General features: G+C 47.3%; 1 protein-coding gene across 1 annotated transcript in view; it reads left to right on the top strand.

The window, feature by feature from the left end:
• Positions 1 to 13,289, top strand: part of FAM20A (FAM20A golgi associated secretory pathway pseudokinase) — a 40,201-nt gene extending 26,912 nt beyond the window's left edge. Inside the window, exons 5-11 of the mRNA XM_077833823.1 lie at positions 882 to 974; positions 5,921 to 6,036; positions 7,370 to 7,550; positions 8,092 to 8,201; positions 9,368 to 9,449; positions 10,071 to 10,130; positions 13,025 to 13,289. Coding sequence (XP_077689949.1) covers positions 882 to 974; positions 5,921 to 6,036; positions 7,370 to 7,550; positions 8,092 to 8,201; positions 9,368 to 9,449; positions 10,071 to 10,130; positions 13,025 to 13,289 — 907 coding nt within the window. The remainder of the gene's footprint in view (positions 1 to 881; positions 975 to 5,920; positions 6,037 to 7,369; positions 7,551 to 8,091; positions 8,202 to 9,367; positions 9,450 to 10,070; positions 10,131 to 13,024) is intronic.
• Positions 13,290 to 16,259: the final 2,970 nt, after the last annotated feature.

The following is a 16,259-nucleotide window of genomic DNA, read 5'->3' on the forward strand; positions in this document are numbered from 1 at the left end:
AGCTCAGGGGATACGGAACCGACGGTGCTGCTTCATAAACAGAGACGGTAGGAACTCAGAATCGCTATCTGATGGCTGTTTGGTGGCCTGAGAGAAATAGGCGGCTGGTCTCAGTCCTATTGCTAAAGGACAGATGTCCACGGTTGACGGTAAGGCCATGGCTACTTGCTCTCAGGAGGTGTGACTGCAGCAGATGTAGCCTTCGATTGACCAAGATTTCAGCTAGCTCTAGTAACTGCAATGGTGAAGCTGTAGCAGCATGGGTGGCCTCACAGACTAGCCCCCAACCCAGGTCCCTGGGCGTATACTTGAGTGACCACTGTTACCACACATGCTGCAATCACACCTCCCAGTGGCAGAGTAGACGCACCCTAAGGCTTTTGGTGCCAGTCTCAGCAGAAGGACCAGGAATCAAAGAGATAGGGAGAGCGAGACGCTCTGCCCCCCTAGAGGTGGTGGTGAGGAGTGAGGCATGTTGGCAGGGCAGCCTGGCCCCAGGCTGCATGCTGCCCTGTGGATAAACAAGGTTTCTGGGGCTGCCAGTCCTGATCTACGTTCAGGCACAAACATTTCTAAACCCCAGAAGCACCGTCCACCTCCCGCCTCTCTCCGTGTGTCTGCCATTCCAATAAGCATCTGAGCACTGCTCCATCCACCTGTTGCTTTTAATCATCCCTGGCCCATCACCAGTGCCTTTTAAATAGCAGCCATAGCCTGGTGCTCTTGTCCTTCGGAGAATGTCATTAGCACAAGCATTGCAGGTCTCTGCGGTGCCCTGGGCTCTTCTGAAAAGCTCGCTTCCCACCTTGCTCCCGGGTCGCTTCCATCCTTCCCCGGGTGTGTTCTCCTGGCCCGGTTAGTAACCCCTTCATTTCTTTCAGACAGGAACGAGAGGAAGAGACTCCAGAAGATTGTTTCTACTTCACTGACTTTCAGAGACACAATGCGGAAATAGCCGCCTTTCACCTTGACAGGTATTTGTGCCCAGAACACGGAGCTTCTGAGTTACTCCTCTTCTCACTTCCTAGGGAGAAAAGCCATTAATTCAGTTCCTAAAAACCCGCAGTGACCTGGGGGAATCCAAGTCATGGTATGGGCCGCCTCCTTCTTCTCATGGATGTTAATAAGGGCAAGAGTTTTAAGGGTATTGAGATGCCTAACTCCCATTGTCAAACTCTAGGCCAAAGAGCGTTGATGTGAGGAAGCAGGATTGGGCATTGCAAGACTTGAGCAGCTTTTTGGCCAACGTCAAGCACAGTGTCAGCTTAGTATTTCAAACATCTTTCACTGTGGGACTATAGCCCGGATGCAAATCCCAATGGAGTCAAAGGAAAGACCCCTATTGACTTCACTGAGCTTTGTATTAGGCACGTGCATGAAGACGGACTTGATGATGAATTACCTGTTGTCAATGGGTCAGTAGCTTGCCAGCCTGTAGCACTGGTGAACTGTATTGTTTCTCCAAGGCAACCACCCCAGCAGGGAAGTCAGGGGAGGAAATGAGACAGGGTAGGTAGGCACATGGGATTTAATAAGCCTTTCCCTTTTTATACCCCCTTCCAGCCAAAGACTTCCAAGCACTTTACAAATGCTAATTAATTCCAACTCATAGCACCCACTCTGTGAGGCAAGAAAATGTTTCCTCCATGCAGTGAATGGGGAAAATGAGGCACAGAAAGGCAGGACTAGAACTCAGGAGTCTCAACTCCCAGTTCACTGTTCTGGCCAGGCCACTCTCTCTCCCATCGCTAATCAAAACCTCTGCTCACCCTAAACTCCAAACAGTCAGACACTGTCCTCTTCCTCCCTTGCAGTAGCTTCCAGCTACAACAGAGCCAGGGTTCTTGAAATGCAAACCCTTCCCTGGGAGGCTGACACTGGTTTGCAATTTCTGGAAACAGCACTGGCTGTGAAATACTGCTTCAAAGTAGCTTAGTGGCTGGACTCCATTCTGAAAACAATCAGCCAAAAGGGGATACAATTAGAATCCCAGCTGTTGTCGCACATCCTCACTGCACAGATGGAGCCAGATTTTAGTGAGTCTTTATTTGTGCAAAACTCCTGTTGAGGTCAATGGCCCTTGATTATTGAGCTGCCGCATTTAGGTCCAGATCCAGATTTCAAACCCTTCCAAGTCTGGGAGAATTTGGATCCTATATTTTTAACAGAGGTTTGGAGGGATAAAAGGCCATTTGCTAAATCCAGATTTGTTTCCATTTTCGAGTCAGGCCATTTCCAAAGACTATCAAAGGAGACAGCTTTGCATTATGGGAAAAATCTGCAGCCACTCCTTGTGCCTAGTCATTACACATTTTGGTCCTGATCCTGAGAAGTGCTTGATGGAAGTCAGTAAGAATATGCAGCGGCTGAGATCCTTTTGGGATCAGGCCTTTAATCATACAGAATATTCTGAGTCACTGTTGCTCACTGAGACAGGAAACAAACACCTGACAATGCAGGAGAGTTTGTTCCATGAGCTGCCACTTCAGAGGGAAATGCAGAATTGCATTAGGCCTGTTTTCCATACTGTAAATTCTCCAGTCCCTCTGAAGTGAATTACCAGCCCCATTCAAAGTGCTCACTGATCTCTAGTAAGGCAGAACACTGTTCTTGTCAGCCCTTGCTTTCTTTTCCTTGAAGTCGAGTTCAATTAGATAGGGGCTGGGTGACAGGGGAGAGCCTTTCATCTCTGATTTACCTGTCCAAATTTGCCAGTTTCCATCCCAAGCCTATTGGAAGCCTGATATAAAATGAGCCAGTAGTTTCAGTCCAGTTCCAGATGTCCTCATTCCAAAAGCAGCCATGAGTTGGCAGTGTTAGCAGAGACAGCGCAGACTAACCAACCCCAGAGGCGACTCGCCCTTCTTAACCCTCCAAGTGGTCTGGCCCTGTTAAGGATGGGGGCCATTTGGGGTGTTAAGGATGGTCAACACACACAAAGTTGTACCGATTTAGTTACAGCGTTGCCTCTTTGTGTGCAGACATTCTTAGATGGGTTTAAACTTAGCTTATAATGGTTTAGAGCCCATCAGGACATTTACAGGTGCTGGCTAAATCGATATCACCAGTTTTAAACGTATGTCAAAGCATCCGTTGCTCCAGTTTACCTAAATCAGGTTTCAAATTGATTTGAATAAAACCGGTGCAACTTCTGTTTGCAGCAAGCCCACAGTGAAACAGGCTGTTACCCTGAGGAGGGCTAACCTGGTCCCCTTCACCAGCGCTAGATTACAGATAACAACATAAAATGAAATCCCATTGGAAAAGGAGCCAGCTTTCCTCTCCCTCAGGAGAGGTTCCACTAAGCACAAGGGATGCGGCTGCTTTGCTGCTTTTTGCACTCCATCTTCTTCCTTTCACAAAGGCAACTTACATAAGGCTGGCTGTTAGGCCTGTAGCTAGATCATTCAAACCCCAGGCTAGGGAGTCAGGAGAACTGAGTTCTTTCCATTTCTAGCTCTGCCATTGCTCTGTGACCTGGAGCGACACACCTAGACTCCCTGTGCCTCAATGCCATTCAGGCTCTCTGGGACTCAAGTTTAACCATCTATAAAACAAAGCTAATGACACCAGTGTGACGCCAATTTTTAAAAAGGGCTCCAGAGATGATTCCGGCAATTATAGGCCGGTAAACCTGACTTTAATACGGGGCAAACTAGTTGAAACTATAGTAAAGAACAAAATTGTCAGACACATAGCTGAACATAATTTGTTGGGGAAAAGTCAACATGGTTTATGTAAAGGGAAATCATGCCTCACCAATCTACTAGAATTCTTTGAGGAGACCAACAAGCATATGGACAAAGGGGATCCAGTGGATATAATTTACTTAGATTTTCAGGAATGCCTTTGACAAGGTCCCTCACCAAAGGCTCTTAAACAAAGTAAGCTGTCACGGGATAAGAGGGAAGGTCTTCCCATGGATTGGTAACTGGGTTAAAAGATAGGAAACAAAGGGTAGGAATAAATGGTCAGTTTTCAGAAAGGAGAGCGGTAAATAGTGGTGTCACCCAAGGGTCTGTACTAGGACCAGACCTATTCAACATATTCATAAATGATCTGGAAAAAGGGGTAAACAGTGAGGTGGAAAAATTTGCAGATGATACAAAACTACTCAAGATAGTTAAATACCAAGCAGACTGAAGAGCTACAGAAAAAGCCCGGGCAACAAAATGGCAGATGAAATTCAATGTTGATAAATGCAAAGTAATGCATGTTGGAAAGCATAATCCTAACTATACATATAAAATGATGGGGTATAAATTAGCTGTTACCACTCAAGAAAGAGATCTTGGAGTCATTGTGAATAGTTCTCTGAAAACATCCACTCAATGTGCTGCAGCAGTCAAAAAAAGCTAACAGAATGTTGGGAATCATTAAGAAAGAGATAGATAATAAGACAGAAAATATCATATTGCCTCTATATAAATCCATGATACACCCACATCTTGAATACTGTGTGCAGATCACCCCATATCAAAAAAGTTATACTGGAATTGGAAAAGGTTCAGAAAAGGGCAACAAAAATTATTAGGGGTATGAAACAGCTGCCATATGAAGAGAGATTAATAAGACTGGGACTTTTCAGCTTGGAAAAGAGATGACTAAGGGGGGATATGATAGAGGTCAGTAAAATCATGACTGATGTGGAGAAAGTAAATAAGGAAGTGTTATTTACTCCTTCTCGTAACACAAGAATTAGGGGTCACCAAATGAAATTAATAGACGGCAGGTTTAAAACAAACAAAAGGAAATATTTTTCCACACAATGCAAAGTCAACCTGTGGAACTCCTTGCCAGAGGATGTTGTGAAGGCAAAGATTATAACAGGGCTCAAAAAAGAACGGGATAAATTCATAGAGGATAGGTCCATCAATGGCTATTAGCCAGGATGGGCAGGGATGGTGTCCCTAGTCTCTGTTTGCCAGAAGCTGGGAATGGGCAACATGGGTTAGATCACATGATTACCAGTTCTGTTCATTCCCTCTGGGGCACCTGGCACTGACCACTGTTGGAAGACAGGATACTGGGCTAGATGGACCTTTGGTCTAACCCAGTATGGCCGTTCTTATGTTCACCTGCTCAATTTTTTAAAGTGCTTTGAAGTCTGAAGAGGAAAGCAGCTAGATACCAGCGAAATATTGGTTTTTTTAAAGTGCTCAGTAATTGACAAGCTAAATTCAGTTTCACATTTGATTCTTGGAAGCTGAGTGATTGCTCAGTGTTTGCATCATGGCATTACTGAGCCTGCCCAGTGGTTACTGACTCAGGAATCAGCAATGGTTTTCCACTCCCAGAGTCATCATTAAAAATTCCCTCAGCCCCAGGCTGTTGATTATCCGAAGTGAGATCAGTGAGATGAATCAACTGAGACAATCGGCTAAGTGGCTCCTGGTGTGTGTGCGAGTCCCTCCCAGCTTCCCACTGTCTGTGCTGTGCTGTAGCAGGTTCAGCACATCTCTGCAGAGTGTCAAACACAACATTGTGCAGGTCCTTGGCGGTCTCTCACCCTTGAAAGAGGCAACAGACTCGTATGGATACACGATAAATTGGCTGGGGGAAAAGATGCTTAGAATTACAGCAGATCCTGGATGGAATAGCCAGTCTCCAAACTCTTACAAGGCCCAGCTGTCGAAGCAGTAAATCCCAGACCACACCTCTTTTGGTTTGGAGTGTAAAATGGGCTTGCATATTTGCTAGAGATCACACAAGAAAGATTCTCATTTGGCAGTGTTGTCAGACTTTTAAAAAGGAGCATGATTTCAGAATAGAAACAAGCTCTTTTATATGGAGCGGGGTTTGGATTCAGTTGCTGGACCATTTCCCCAGCCCTACCATGTGCCGAGAAACCATTTCCCTTCCCCACCTCCTGGACTCTGCTTCAGTACCCTTTGATTGACACATTTTCACTTTTGCACAGGATCTTGGATTTCCGACGGGTCCCGCCCACAATCGGAAGGCTGATCAACGTCACCAAGGACATCCTGGAGGTCACCAAGAATGAAATCCTACGGAGCGTCTTCTTCATTTCACCCGGTACGTGAGTGAAGATGCAGAAGCGAGTTCCTTTTACGAATACATTCTGCAGTACCAAGCGGATGGGGAAAGAGGTGTACACAGGAAAGGTCCAGAGGAAGTGTGCGCTAGATGCTGCATTGGAGAGATCAAACTCTGCATGACACATGTTTATAATAATACCTCTATCGCGTCTTCCACCGAATCAGGGCTGAGTAGCGAATGAGGCTGTTGTGTTTAGCGCCCCTGCCTCATTTGTTGCCGAAGGTGGAAGGTGTGTAGTGAATGAGGCAGGGTATTGCAGAAAGAGAAAGGATGATCTCACAGTTAAGGCAGTTGAATGCTGATCTGGAGAACTGGATTATATCTATGTGATTAAAGAGTGTATTGTAATGCACAAGCACAAGGAGGCTGAATTAAGCACAGGCAGCTCCAAAACTGGCATCTCCTAACTTCTGAGCACTTGTCTTGGCAACCTTAATAACGTTCTGTTAGTGTGGTTTGGTGTATGTAACATTATTACGTAGCTAGTTGGAAATGAAGTGGGGAATAACAGGTGGGCTATACCCAACGCTGACACTCAGACTCCATCCTGTAGAGGGCAGTGGTGTCTCTCTCTCGGACATTATGACTTGCAGTCTCTTCAACAGGTAGAGAGGTAGATCCTTCCGCCAATGTAAATTGTTACAGCTCCATTGACTTCAGTTTACATCAGCTGAGGATCTGGTCCAGAGAGTGTTTTGCTTCCATCATTTGCAACTTTCCTACAGGATTTATTCCCCCTCCCCCTCCAGGGGCGCCTGAAGGGGGGGGACCAGAGGGTCATGGCTCCATCACTTTTTACTGTCCGTAAGGGCGAGCTGGCAGAGAGGAGCAAGCAGGGGGTGGAGTCTTGAGGGGAAGAGGCAGCGCAGGGGCAGGAGCCTGGGGAAAAGGGGCAGCGCAGGAGGGACGGAGACACAGTTTGGGCACCAGTAGCCCCTCACTTGTGAAGAGTGTCCACCACTCCTGCCCCTCACAAGCACACACATAGAGACATAAGCCAGTGCTGTATGCAGCTGACTACAGCTAACGCTACGGCACACCCTAATGAATTGGTGGCCATCTAGGACTTCCTGTTACAATGCTAAATGTCATAGCCACTCAGAACTGCCTGGCAACACTGGGATCTTCCTGCTGCATAAACAGCACTTCCAGCACCTGAGTTAAAGGTGAATCTCCATTGGGTGGTGGCAATGTAGGGCCTATGACCCAAAGCAGAGCCATTCCAACCCCACCCAGCAGAGGGCAGCGGTGCACATATACAGTAGCCAATTCATTATATTAACTAGCTGGCTCTCTGTTCTTCCCGTAGCCAGCAACGTGTGTTTCTTTGCGAAATGCCCGTACATGTGCAAGACGGAGTACGCTGTGTGTGGGAACCCTCACCTGCTGGAGGGATCCCTCTCCGCTTTCCTGCCGTCTCTCAATCTGGCCCCGAGACTTTCCATCCCAAACCCCTGGATCCGGTCCTACTCGTTTGCTGGAAAAGAGGAGTAAGTGGGTAAATGCTGCAGCTCTGTGCAGTGGAAGGAGGCAGCAGAGTAGCAAGAAGGGGGCGAGTGGTCATGCACGTGGGGGAGAGGTGGAGACCAAGACTCAGAGGCTGCCTGCATGTAGCCTACCAGCTCCTAATGCCTGGGCCTGATGCAGCATCTCTCCCCTCCAGCTGCTGCTATTAGGATGCAGTTTTAACTCAGCTGAAGGGGAGTGGGGGAATATCGTTGCTGTGGCCAAGAGACAACAAACCTGCCAAGCAGGGTAGCCAGCTAAATGTGGCAGGCACTGAGAAGCAGTGTGGGCCAAACTCAGCCCCACTGTAAGCAGCTGGCACTCGTCAGCGGAGCCGCTGCTGCCCATGCCAGACTTGAATCCAGCCCTTGGCGTCTCAACTCTGCCCATTCTCCAGGCTTGCAGAGCCGTAGCAAGGCAGAGCTGGCCGGGGCAACTGCGATCACATCCCTGCCTTCGAGTAGCTCCTGGAGGATGCGTTTGAGAAGCCGCCTTATGTTCATGCTTCCCCTCTGTTTCCTGTAGGTGGGAAGTGAATCCACTTTACTGCAACACAGTGAAGGAGATTTACCCCTACAACAGCGGCAACCGGCTGCTCAATATCATCGACATGGCCATATTTGACTTCTTGATCGGTATGATGGACAGAACAACAATCCCCTGCTCGCCTCCTTCCCCACCCCCCCTTCATCTCCTTCCATCTTCCTACACCTCCTCCCTTCGTCTAGTCTTTCTTCCCTTCTCCGCCCCCCAGTAATTCTCAAGGTCGCTCAGAGGCCAGTTTTCCAAATCTTACGCTTGCTCCGTAGAGGTGGTTTGAGAGACTCCTACGGTCTCCGAGGCTCCCTTCCCTACCGCAAGCACACAATGCCCAGCCAACACAGAGCCCCTCGGTGACCCTATGGACACAGGCAGTGCTTAATTTGTAACAAACAAAGTGCCGGGGTTCAAGCAGATTTTTTACATTCATAACGGACACAGCAAGCCCAGAGGTGCCGGGGCTCTGAACTGCTGAGCCAAGAGGTGCTGGGGCACAAGGACTAAGGCAGTGGTTCTCATTATCTTTTTATTATCTGGAGCTGGGCAGGACTGTGCAGATATGCTTCTATCCACCATCCCTCTGCAGCCTGCCCCGTTGTGGTCTTGTCTCACTAATCAGACCCTGGATGCCAGGTTGAGGTCAACTGATGTAGACGTTTGTAAGAGGCGCCAATATCCTTTCATCCGGGAATTTATATGCCCTCATCACTGTAATACCTGAACGCCCTTGGCATAGACAGATGTCCATCTTCCACTCACCTTCCTGGAGGAAGATCCAGGAAAGGGAGCCTGACCTGGCAAAAAAAACACAGATCCTGGAGTTAGTAGCTCTGGGGTTCATCCCGTTAGGTGACTCCTTTCACCTCACTCTGTGCCTCAGTTTCCCCAACTGTAAAATGGGGTTAATCTCTCATAGATTCTGAGACACTATGGAGATGAGGGTCATATAAGCACCGCACTTAGCCAGCAAGGAGGTAATTTCATTACTGCTGGTAAAGCACTTTGAGATGAGATCTTGGGATTGGGGGTACTAGGGAGAGCAAACTATTACCGCTGTCAAGTAACGCCAGGCCTCCTGACTCACAGCTGGTGTTGCACAAATACTCCACCCCAAGCCAAGTAACCCTTGCTCAGCACGGGCCTGAAGAATGACATAGCACCAGCGTTTTCACGCTGGCCAGTTCAAAGGGGCACTCAGTCACTACCCAGCATATGGCAAGACCAATATGCTCTCTCTCTCTCTCTCTCTCTCTCTCAAAAGGGAACATGGACCGTCATCACTATGAAATGTTCACTAAGTTCGGGGATGAAGGCTTCCTCATTCACCTGGACAATGCCAGAGGGTAAGGCACTCGCCCCAGCAATGAATTTTGGGGCACCTGGAATGTGAGGAGAGCAGATGGAGACACAGGAGGGGGCTGAGTACCAGGGGGCATGGGAGTAGGCAGACTGTGCTGGGGGTCAGATTGTGCTGGGGGGACGTAAGTGGGGCCCAATGAAGCTGGGGGGTGGGCAGATGGTCCAGTGGTTCAAAAGGGGCGGATGATGCTGGGGCCTTGGGAGGGGGCAGACCTCAGGTGGCACTATGAGTGACTTGAACTCTGCCCTGACATCCTAGAATGTGTATCTAAATTTACTTTAGGGAAAGAATTTGCTGCCCATGAAAATAAAGGGCATGTTGCCCAGGCATGCACAATGGGGATACAACCTGCCCCTGCACAGCACGCTCTAACCTGTAACATCCCTGCTCCTGCAGCTCCTGGCATCTCAGCCTTTCCAGAACGCCCCATGGCCAGTTTTGTTCCATTCTGTTATGGGAACCAAGGAGCAAGGGTCTGATGCAGACAGGTGTTGAGTGCTTCCTCTGAACACTTCTCATATAGGCTCGGACTCTCTAGTCACAGCTGTGTGTCCAGGGCATTGGGGGTAGCAGCTGTTCACCCTTGCCTTCCTTTGGCCCCTAGCTTTGGAAGACATTCCCATGATGAAACCTCCATCCTGGCTCCACTCTCCCAGTGCTGCATGTAAGTGAGATGGCAAGCTTGGTTAATTGTATTTGCTAGCCAGTCATGCTAAGGAGTCACCTGCATTACTACAGGGGAGTTTGGGAAGAGAGCAGAGTATAATTTTAATACTACACGATATTCTAGGCATAATGCTCGACACAACCGTAGGATTCTATAGTGTTACCCCCAAACAGTCCCATGCTCTACAATGCTGCAACACGCTATATAGCACAGTGGTCACCAACCAGTAGATCACGGTCGACTGGTCGATCCTGGAGTCGCTGACAGTCTATCGTGATCTCTGGCTGCTAAAAGTCCAGAAGCGCAGCGGGTCTAAGGCAGGCTCCCTGCCTGCCCAAGCCCCGTGTGCTGAGTCCCGCAAGTGGCCAGCACACCCCTATGGGGGTGAGGCCCCTGAGGAGGCGGAGGGTAGGGGTTCTCCGCGCTGCTCCTGCCTGCAGCTTCCATTGGCCAGGAATGGGGAACTTCAGCCAATGGGAACTGCGGGGGCAGTGCCTAGGAGCAGCGGGTGGAGACATGTCCCTCCCCCCTCAGGGGCCGCAGGGATGGCCACTTCCAAGAGCAGCACGGGGTCTGCCTTAGCCCCATTGCACTGCAAACCAGGAGTCACTCGAGGTAAGCACTGCCCAGTGGGAGCCTGCACCCCAACCCCTGGCCCCAGCTCTGAGCCCCCTCCTGGAGCCTGCATCCCAACACTCTGCCCCAGCCCTGAGCCCCTTCCTACACCCAAACTCCTTCCCAGAGCTTGAACCCCTCCCCCTCTCTTGCATCCCAACCCCCTGCCCCAGTCTCAGCCCCGAGACCCCTCCCACACTGCAAACCCATCAACCCCAGCCCCGAGCCTGAACCCCTCCCCCTGCCCCAGCCCAGTGAAAGTGAGTGAAGGTAGGGGAGAGCAAACAACAGAAGGAGGGGGGGATGGAGTGAGCAGGGTGGGGCCTCGGGGAAGGGGCAGGGCCTATCCTGGGTTGCACTTAAATTCAAAAAGTGGTCCTGTGTGGAAAAAGGTTGGAGACCACGGCTCCAGCATGATATTATAGTACTAAGCTCTACAATGCTGCAGTATACTAGGATATTGTATCACATTACACTTTCCAACTCCTAACGCTTTCCGTTTCTCTAGTGCCTTTTCAGCAGAGCATCTTACATCATATTAAAAAAGCCCCGCTGGGCCTCCCAACACCCCAGGAGTTACATAAGGAACATGAAATGTTGACAGAGTTGGTGCAGAGGAGCAACTCTTTGAAACAGCCTTCGTACAGCCACGCTTTTGTAACGCCAACAGACGTTGGCGGCCAGGATCAAACCTAGGACCTCTGGCGCTTACTTGCATGAGCTAAAGGATACGTCTCTTAGCCAAGGCTGTTCCAGGCTCATCAATCGCTAGCTGGTCTAGGTGCCATTAGAGGGGGACAGAGTGCCACGCCAACCAGGTGTGGGTTACACTTTCTTCCCGAGAGGTTGGGTTGCTCATCTATACATAGGCTTGGAAGGATTCGATTTTTGTTAGTAAATGTCCACACACACTGATTTCACTACACATGCAGAAACCCATGAAAAAATATTTCCACCACGAATAATAAAAATGTACAGATAGGCAATATCTGAAAAGTTATCAGGGTTTGATTCAAGGCTATTTACTTTGTCTATTGTGACAGGTGATGTTGTCAATGTGTGTTTTAATAGTTATAAAGCTTTAGCTTTTTGAATCTCACCCTCTGCTGTCATTCAATAATGGTCTGACCTCCCCCCACCATAATTTCATTCAATGGTAAAATCAATACGAATCAGGGAACAAAGGCTTAACACCCGCTATTTTGCGCAACTGTGAAAATTTTAAATCAACACTTAAAAATAAACCTCAATCTCCATCAAAATGATCAACAAATAAAGGTATAAGGTGAATTTCAGATCCAATTCTTTAGAACCCTGCCCGTAACACTCAGACAATCTCTGCCTTTTAAAGGCCCGGGAGAACGTTGATATAGTTAATCAATCTGGTTTCCCCCTCTCCAATTATTAAAAAGTGCTCATAAATTTTACTATTTGAATCCTATTTCAGCTACTCCCTTATTAATTCACATAAATCAATAGCTGAAAGTTAAATTAAAAAGAGTCATGGTGAGAGCTGCTGTTCCCTGTGGTTTCTCTTTAGGAAATGTCTGACTTATTTCTTTACCATTCCTCAATTTAACCCAGCTGAGACTCTGGCCCAGTGTTTGGTTTTGTTTTTGTTTTTTTTAAAAAGGACATTCTTCTGGACTTAATGACTCTAATGGAGAAGCTACCAGATCCCTTAGCCAGCTGCACCAAAGTTCAGTCCCCTTCATCGTTAAACATTAACATCTTATTTCCCCTTTGAGTTTTTCCTAACTTCAGCTTCCTGTTCTGCCTGTGTCTATTAGGCTAAAGAGCCTGCTAGATTCAGGTTAAGGTATTTATACAGATAGGTCAAGATATGCTCTAGTCCAAGATATTGCTGTTACTATCACTTACAAAGTGCCCTCAGTGTTTTTATAGCTCTATAGCGAAAGAGGGCCCTTGTCCTAGCTCAACAAAAATCTAAAGCTAAGCAGAGAGAAGACTGAGACCAGTACTTGGCTACCTTGCAGGGTGTCTCCTGGTTGGTAAAGTGCCTAGAGGTTCTCGGCTCAAATTTCATGTAGCTACACAAACATGTATCATCCCTACCGTTGTTACACTTTAAAGGAACGGAGTGTTCTTCACTTCCATCGAAACACCACTTTGCCAAAAATACTGTGACAAAAATTAATTAAACCCATTCTCGCTGTCGCCCACTGGCAGATTGCTGGGCTGACACAGCAGCTTAGTACTGGGAGGATACAAAAAGTTGGTGTAAAAGTGTCTGATCCGAGTCCTTGTTTTCCCAGAATAAAGAGGACAACATTACTACACCTGCAGCTCCTGGCCCTGCCCGAGTACCAGCTCAGTGATGTCATGAGGGAATCCCTCCTGCTGGATCACCTTGCACCTGTCCTCACTGAACCTCATCTCTTGGCTTTGGACAGACGGTTGTGGCTCATCCTGAAGACAGTGGGGAAATGCATAGACGCACACGGAGAAGACAAGGTTGTGGCCAATGACACCAAGCAGCTGGAAGTGCCCTTGTTTGACAGAGTGATGCCAACCAGCTAGAGCCTTAAATTCTTTGGAGGGGCAGGGAAGAGCCCCTGGGAGCCAGCCGGTGAACTTTAATTGCTGATAATTTTCACCTACACAAGCCTGTTGGATTGAGAGGCGAAGCTCTTTGGAAGAGCTTAGATTCTTACTGGGCTTTTATGGTGACTGTGCCCAGCAAGACTGTTCCACTCAAGCTTCAGTGCATGGGGTAAACTTTTGCAAGTACATTTGCAGGCCAGGGCCTGACCACTAGACTCATTCCATGAGCTGCTGTCCCTCAGTGGAGCAGCACAGACTCATCTGCTTTGTAGCTGCAGGAGAAGAGCCTGGGCACTGGCTTGCTGTACCTGCATGGGAGCCACATCCTGTCCTTGACACCCCAAAACTGGATCCAAGAATGAGGCTTGAATAAAGCCATGCTGAAAGGAAAACGTGCTTAGCACGGCCAGGTTCTGTGAGAGAGCTCATACACTTGAGTAAAAGTGGCCTTCATCACTGCAAGCTAGGGCAGCATCTGTCACTTTAAAGTCAAGAAGGCTCATGGGGCCAGCTCAGCACCACCTGTCTACTATTCATGCAATCAGAAACCCTCCATCAGCCTTGGGTAAAATGACAAGCAGCTCCAGGTGAGCTGTGTGTCACAAGGCCTACACCACAGAGCCAAATATTTGAGTTTTTCCAGCTGGTGTTATGGGGGGTGGGGGGGAGGAGAGAGAGGGAGGAAGAGGAATTATGCTGTGGGTTGCAAAGGAGAGGCAATTTAACATTCATAGTATTTAGGCCCCAGCAGTGCAGCTCTGCAAAAGATAAAGAGCTTGACAGAGATACATCCACTCAGCCAAGAGCATGACTGCCTTGAGAACTGGGATGCTAAGCAAGGGGCTCTCTCTCAGGTTAATGCAGGCACAGAATAACAGCTTTAAAAACCAATATTTATTTAAGCAATTGTTAAGCAGTTCATCAGAACACAGTGGAAGCTTGCAAGAGATTCATCCTTCATTCTCTCTAGCACCTCTGCAGATTTCAAAAAGTATCATAGGAACTGGAGACCAAAAACAAAACATGCCAGCTCCTCAAAAGGCCTTAGATAAGCTGTCCTCTTCCCCTTGCCTCCCTAGGATGAGGCTTAAGAATAGTTTGCTAATTGAATCTTTACCAACTGGTTCCATTTTTTAAGTGTTCAGAATGATGGAGCTGAGCTTTTTGGTAGCCTAATGGAAGCAGTTGAGAACTTGTGTTATTTTCCAGTGATTTGTGCCAAATTATCAACACCACTGTATTCTGCGGTGTGCTTGACAGAACATTTGACACCTGTCAGCTGAGAATTTGACTCAGATTGCATTTGATGCATTAAGCCTTTACAAACAAGACACATGGATTTCAACTAGAGTTCTTAACCATCTTTGAGCAAGCTGCCTCAGCATTAGTTTTGTTGCTAGTTGAAATTTACTATTTTAAGTCAGTGAGTTTTCAGTCATAATAACAGGTGCAAAATGAAGATTAACCTCAACTCTAGCTTAATCAAGTCTGTCCCCATCCCACATACCACCTTCCCCATGGGACTGTGCTTTAAACTTCCCCAACTCCAGAATGATTTTTAAATTGGCTGTATGTCAACATACTATAACAGGTCCACAGCAGACTGCAATTATCAGTTGGAGTAATCAGAGTTGTGTTTTGGCAAAGCTAACATCTTCTCAGTGATTCTGTGGCAATTGTTAGTGGTAAATCTTTGCTAACCCAGAGTGGGAAAGCAAGACAGATCCCCAGTTTTTCCTGTCTGAGGAAGTTTGATTTGTTGTGTCTTTTATTAAAGCTTCCTCCAATATTTTAATGTAATAAAGATAAGAAACCAAAGAATAGGTGCCTGACTTGAGTCTTGATTCCATCAAGTGTTTCCACTTTGAGCTTTTCTACCAAAGCAACTCTATATAAAGCAGTTAACTAGTTCTCTATTTTCAATCAGTGCTCAAAACAGCTCTGCATACTGGTGGGGGTTCTGCCTCCTGCCCCTTTTACACTGATTCTAGTACAGCAGAGAATCAGTTAAAATGAAAGGACTTGAGAGATTTAGCTTGCAATGTAGTGTAGTTATTTCAACACATGGACTTGATGTTCCCAAAGTTAGATCTCCCTCTACTGGTGCCTTTAATGCACTGCAGAAAATTGGCCAAATCCAGGAATTGTTCAATAAAAAAAAACATATACAAACACCTGTTACTAGCAAATGTATCAGGAGGAATTAGGTTTGAGCCCTTGCTCTTAAATGTGCTCTGAGGCTTCCAATCAGCTGCTGATTTCACCAAGGAAAAGAGACAGGAACACCCCTGGCTGACTACCCAGAAGCCACCTCCACCGATCCCAGATGCTGAACACATCAGGACAGATTTTCCTCTCACCTCTAGTGAGTCTCCAGCTGTCAGTGGTGTTACTCCTACTTTACATCAGCAGGAGTGAGTTAAGAATCACACCCCCCTTTCTTATTTCTTTTCATGTGCCCAGCAAGACACGCACGTAGAGTCCCCATATATCAAAGTTTCCATTCAGGTCACATAGGAAACTAGAGTGGACAATTTAGAGAAGCTTATGAGCTCCAATAATGGAAACCAGGTCAACAGTTTGCTATCCTGAATGGGGTAAAGTGAGGTCTGTAGTAGCTAGATTAGGGGAAGGGAGAAGAGGCACAAGATGCAGATTTTACAAGCGTTTAGTCTATTCGTTGTTGTGTGCACCAAATACGTGTGAACAGATGCTAGTCAGACAACTGAGAATGGTCAGGGCTCCAAAAATCAAGATGTTATGTGTCCAAGAGGAACAGCTTTGCTAGCTATAAAAACAAACCACGAGGTAAGTGCTGTGAAGGGAATTCTCATTTGTGAGCTAAGCTGTGATTTGAACTCAAGTCTGCAGCCGTAAAAAGCTAATGCATTAAGCTACTTTGCTCCCTACAACTCATTAACAATTCATCCTTCAACACCACAGTAA

The sequence above is a fragment of the Eretmochelys imbricata genome, chromosome 14, assembly GCF_965152235.1.
Source record: "Eretmochelys imbricata isolate rEreImb1 chromosome 14, rEreImb1.hap1, whole genome shotgun sequence".
In the NCBI taxonomy this organism is placed as follows: Eukaryota; Metazoa; Chordata; order Testudines; family Cheloniidae; genus Eretmochelys; species Eretmochelys imbricata.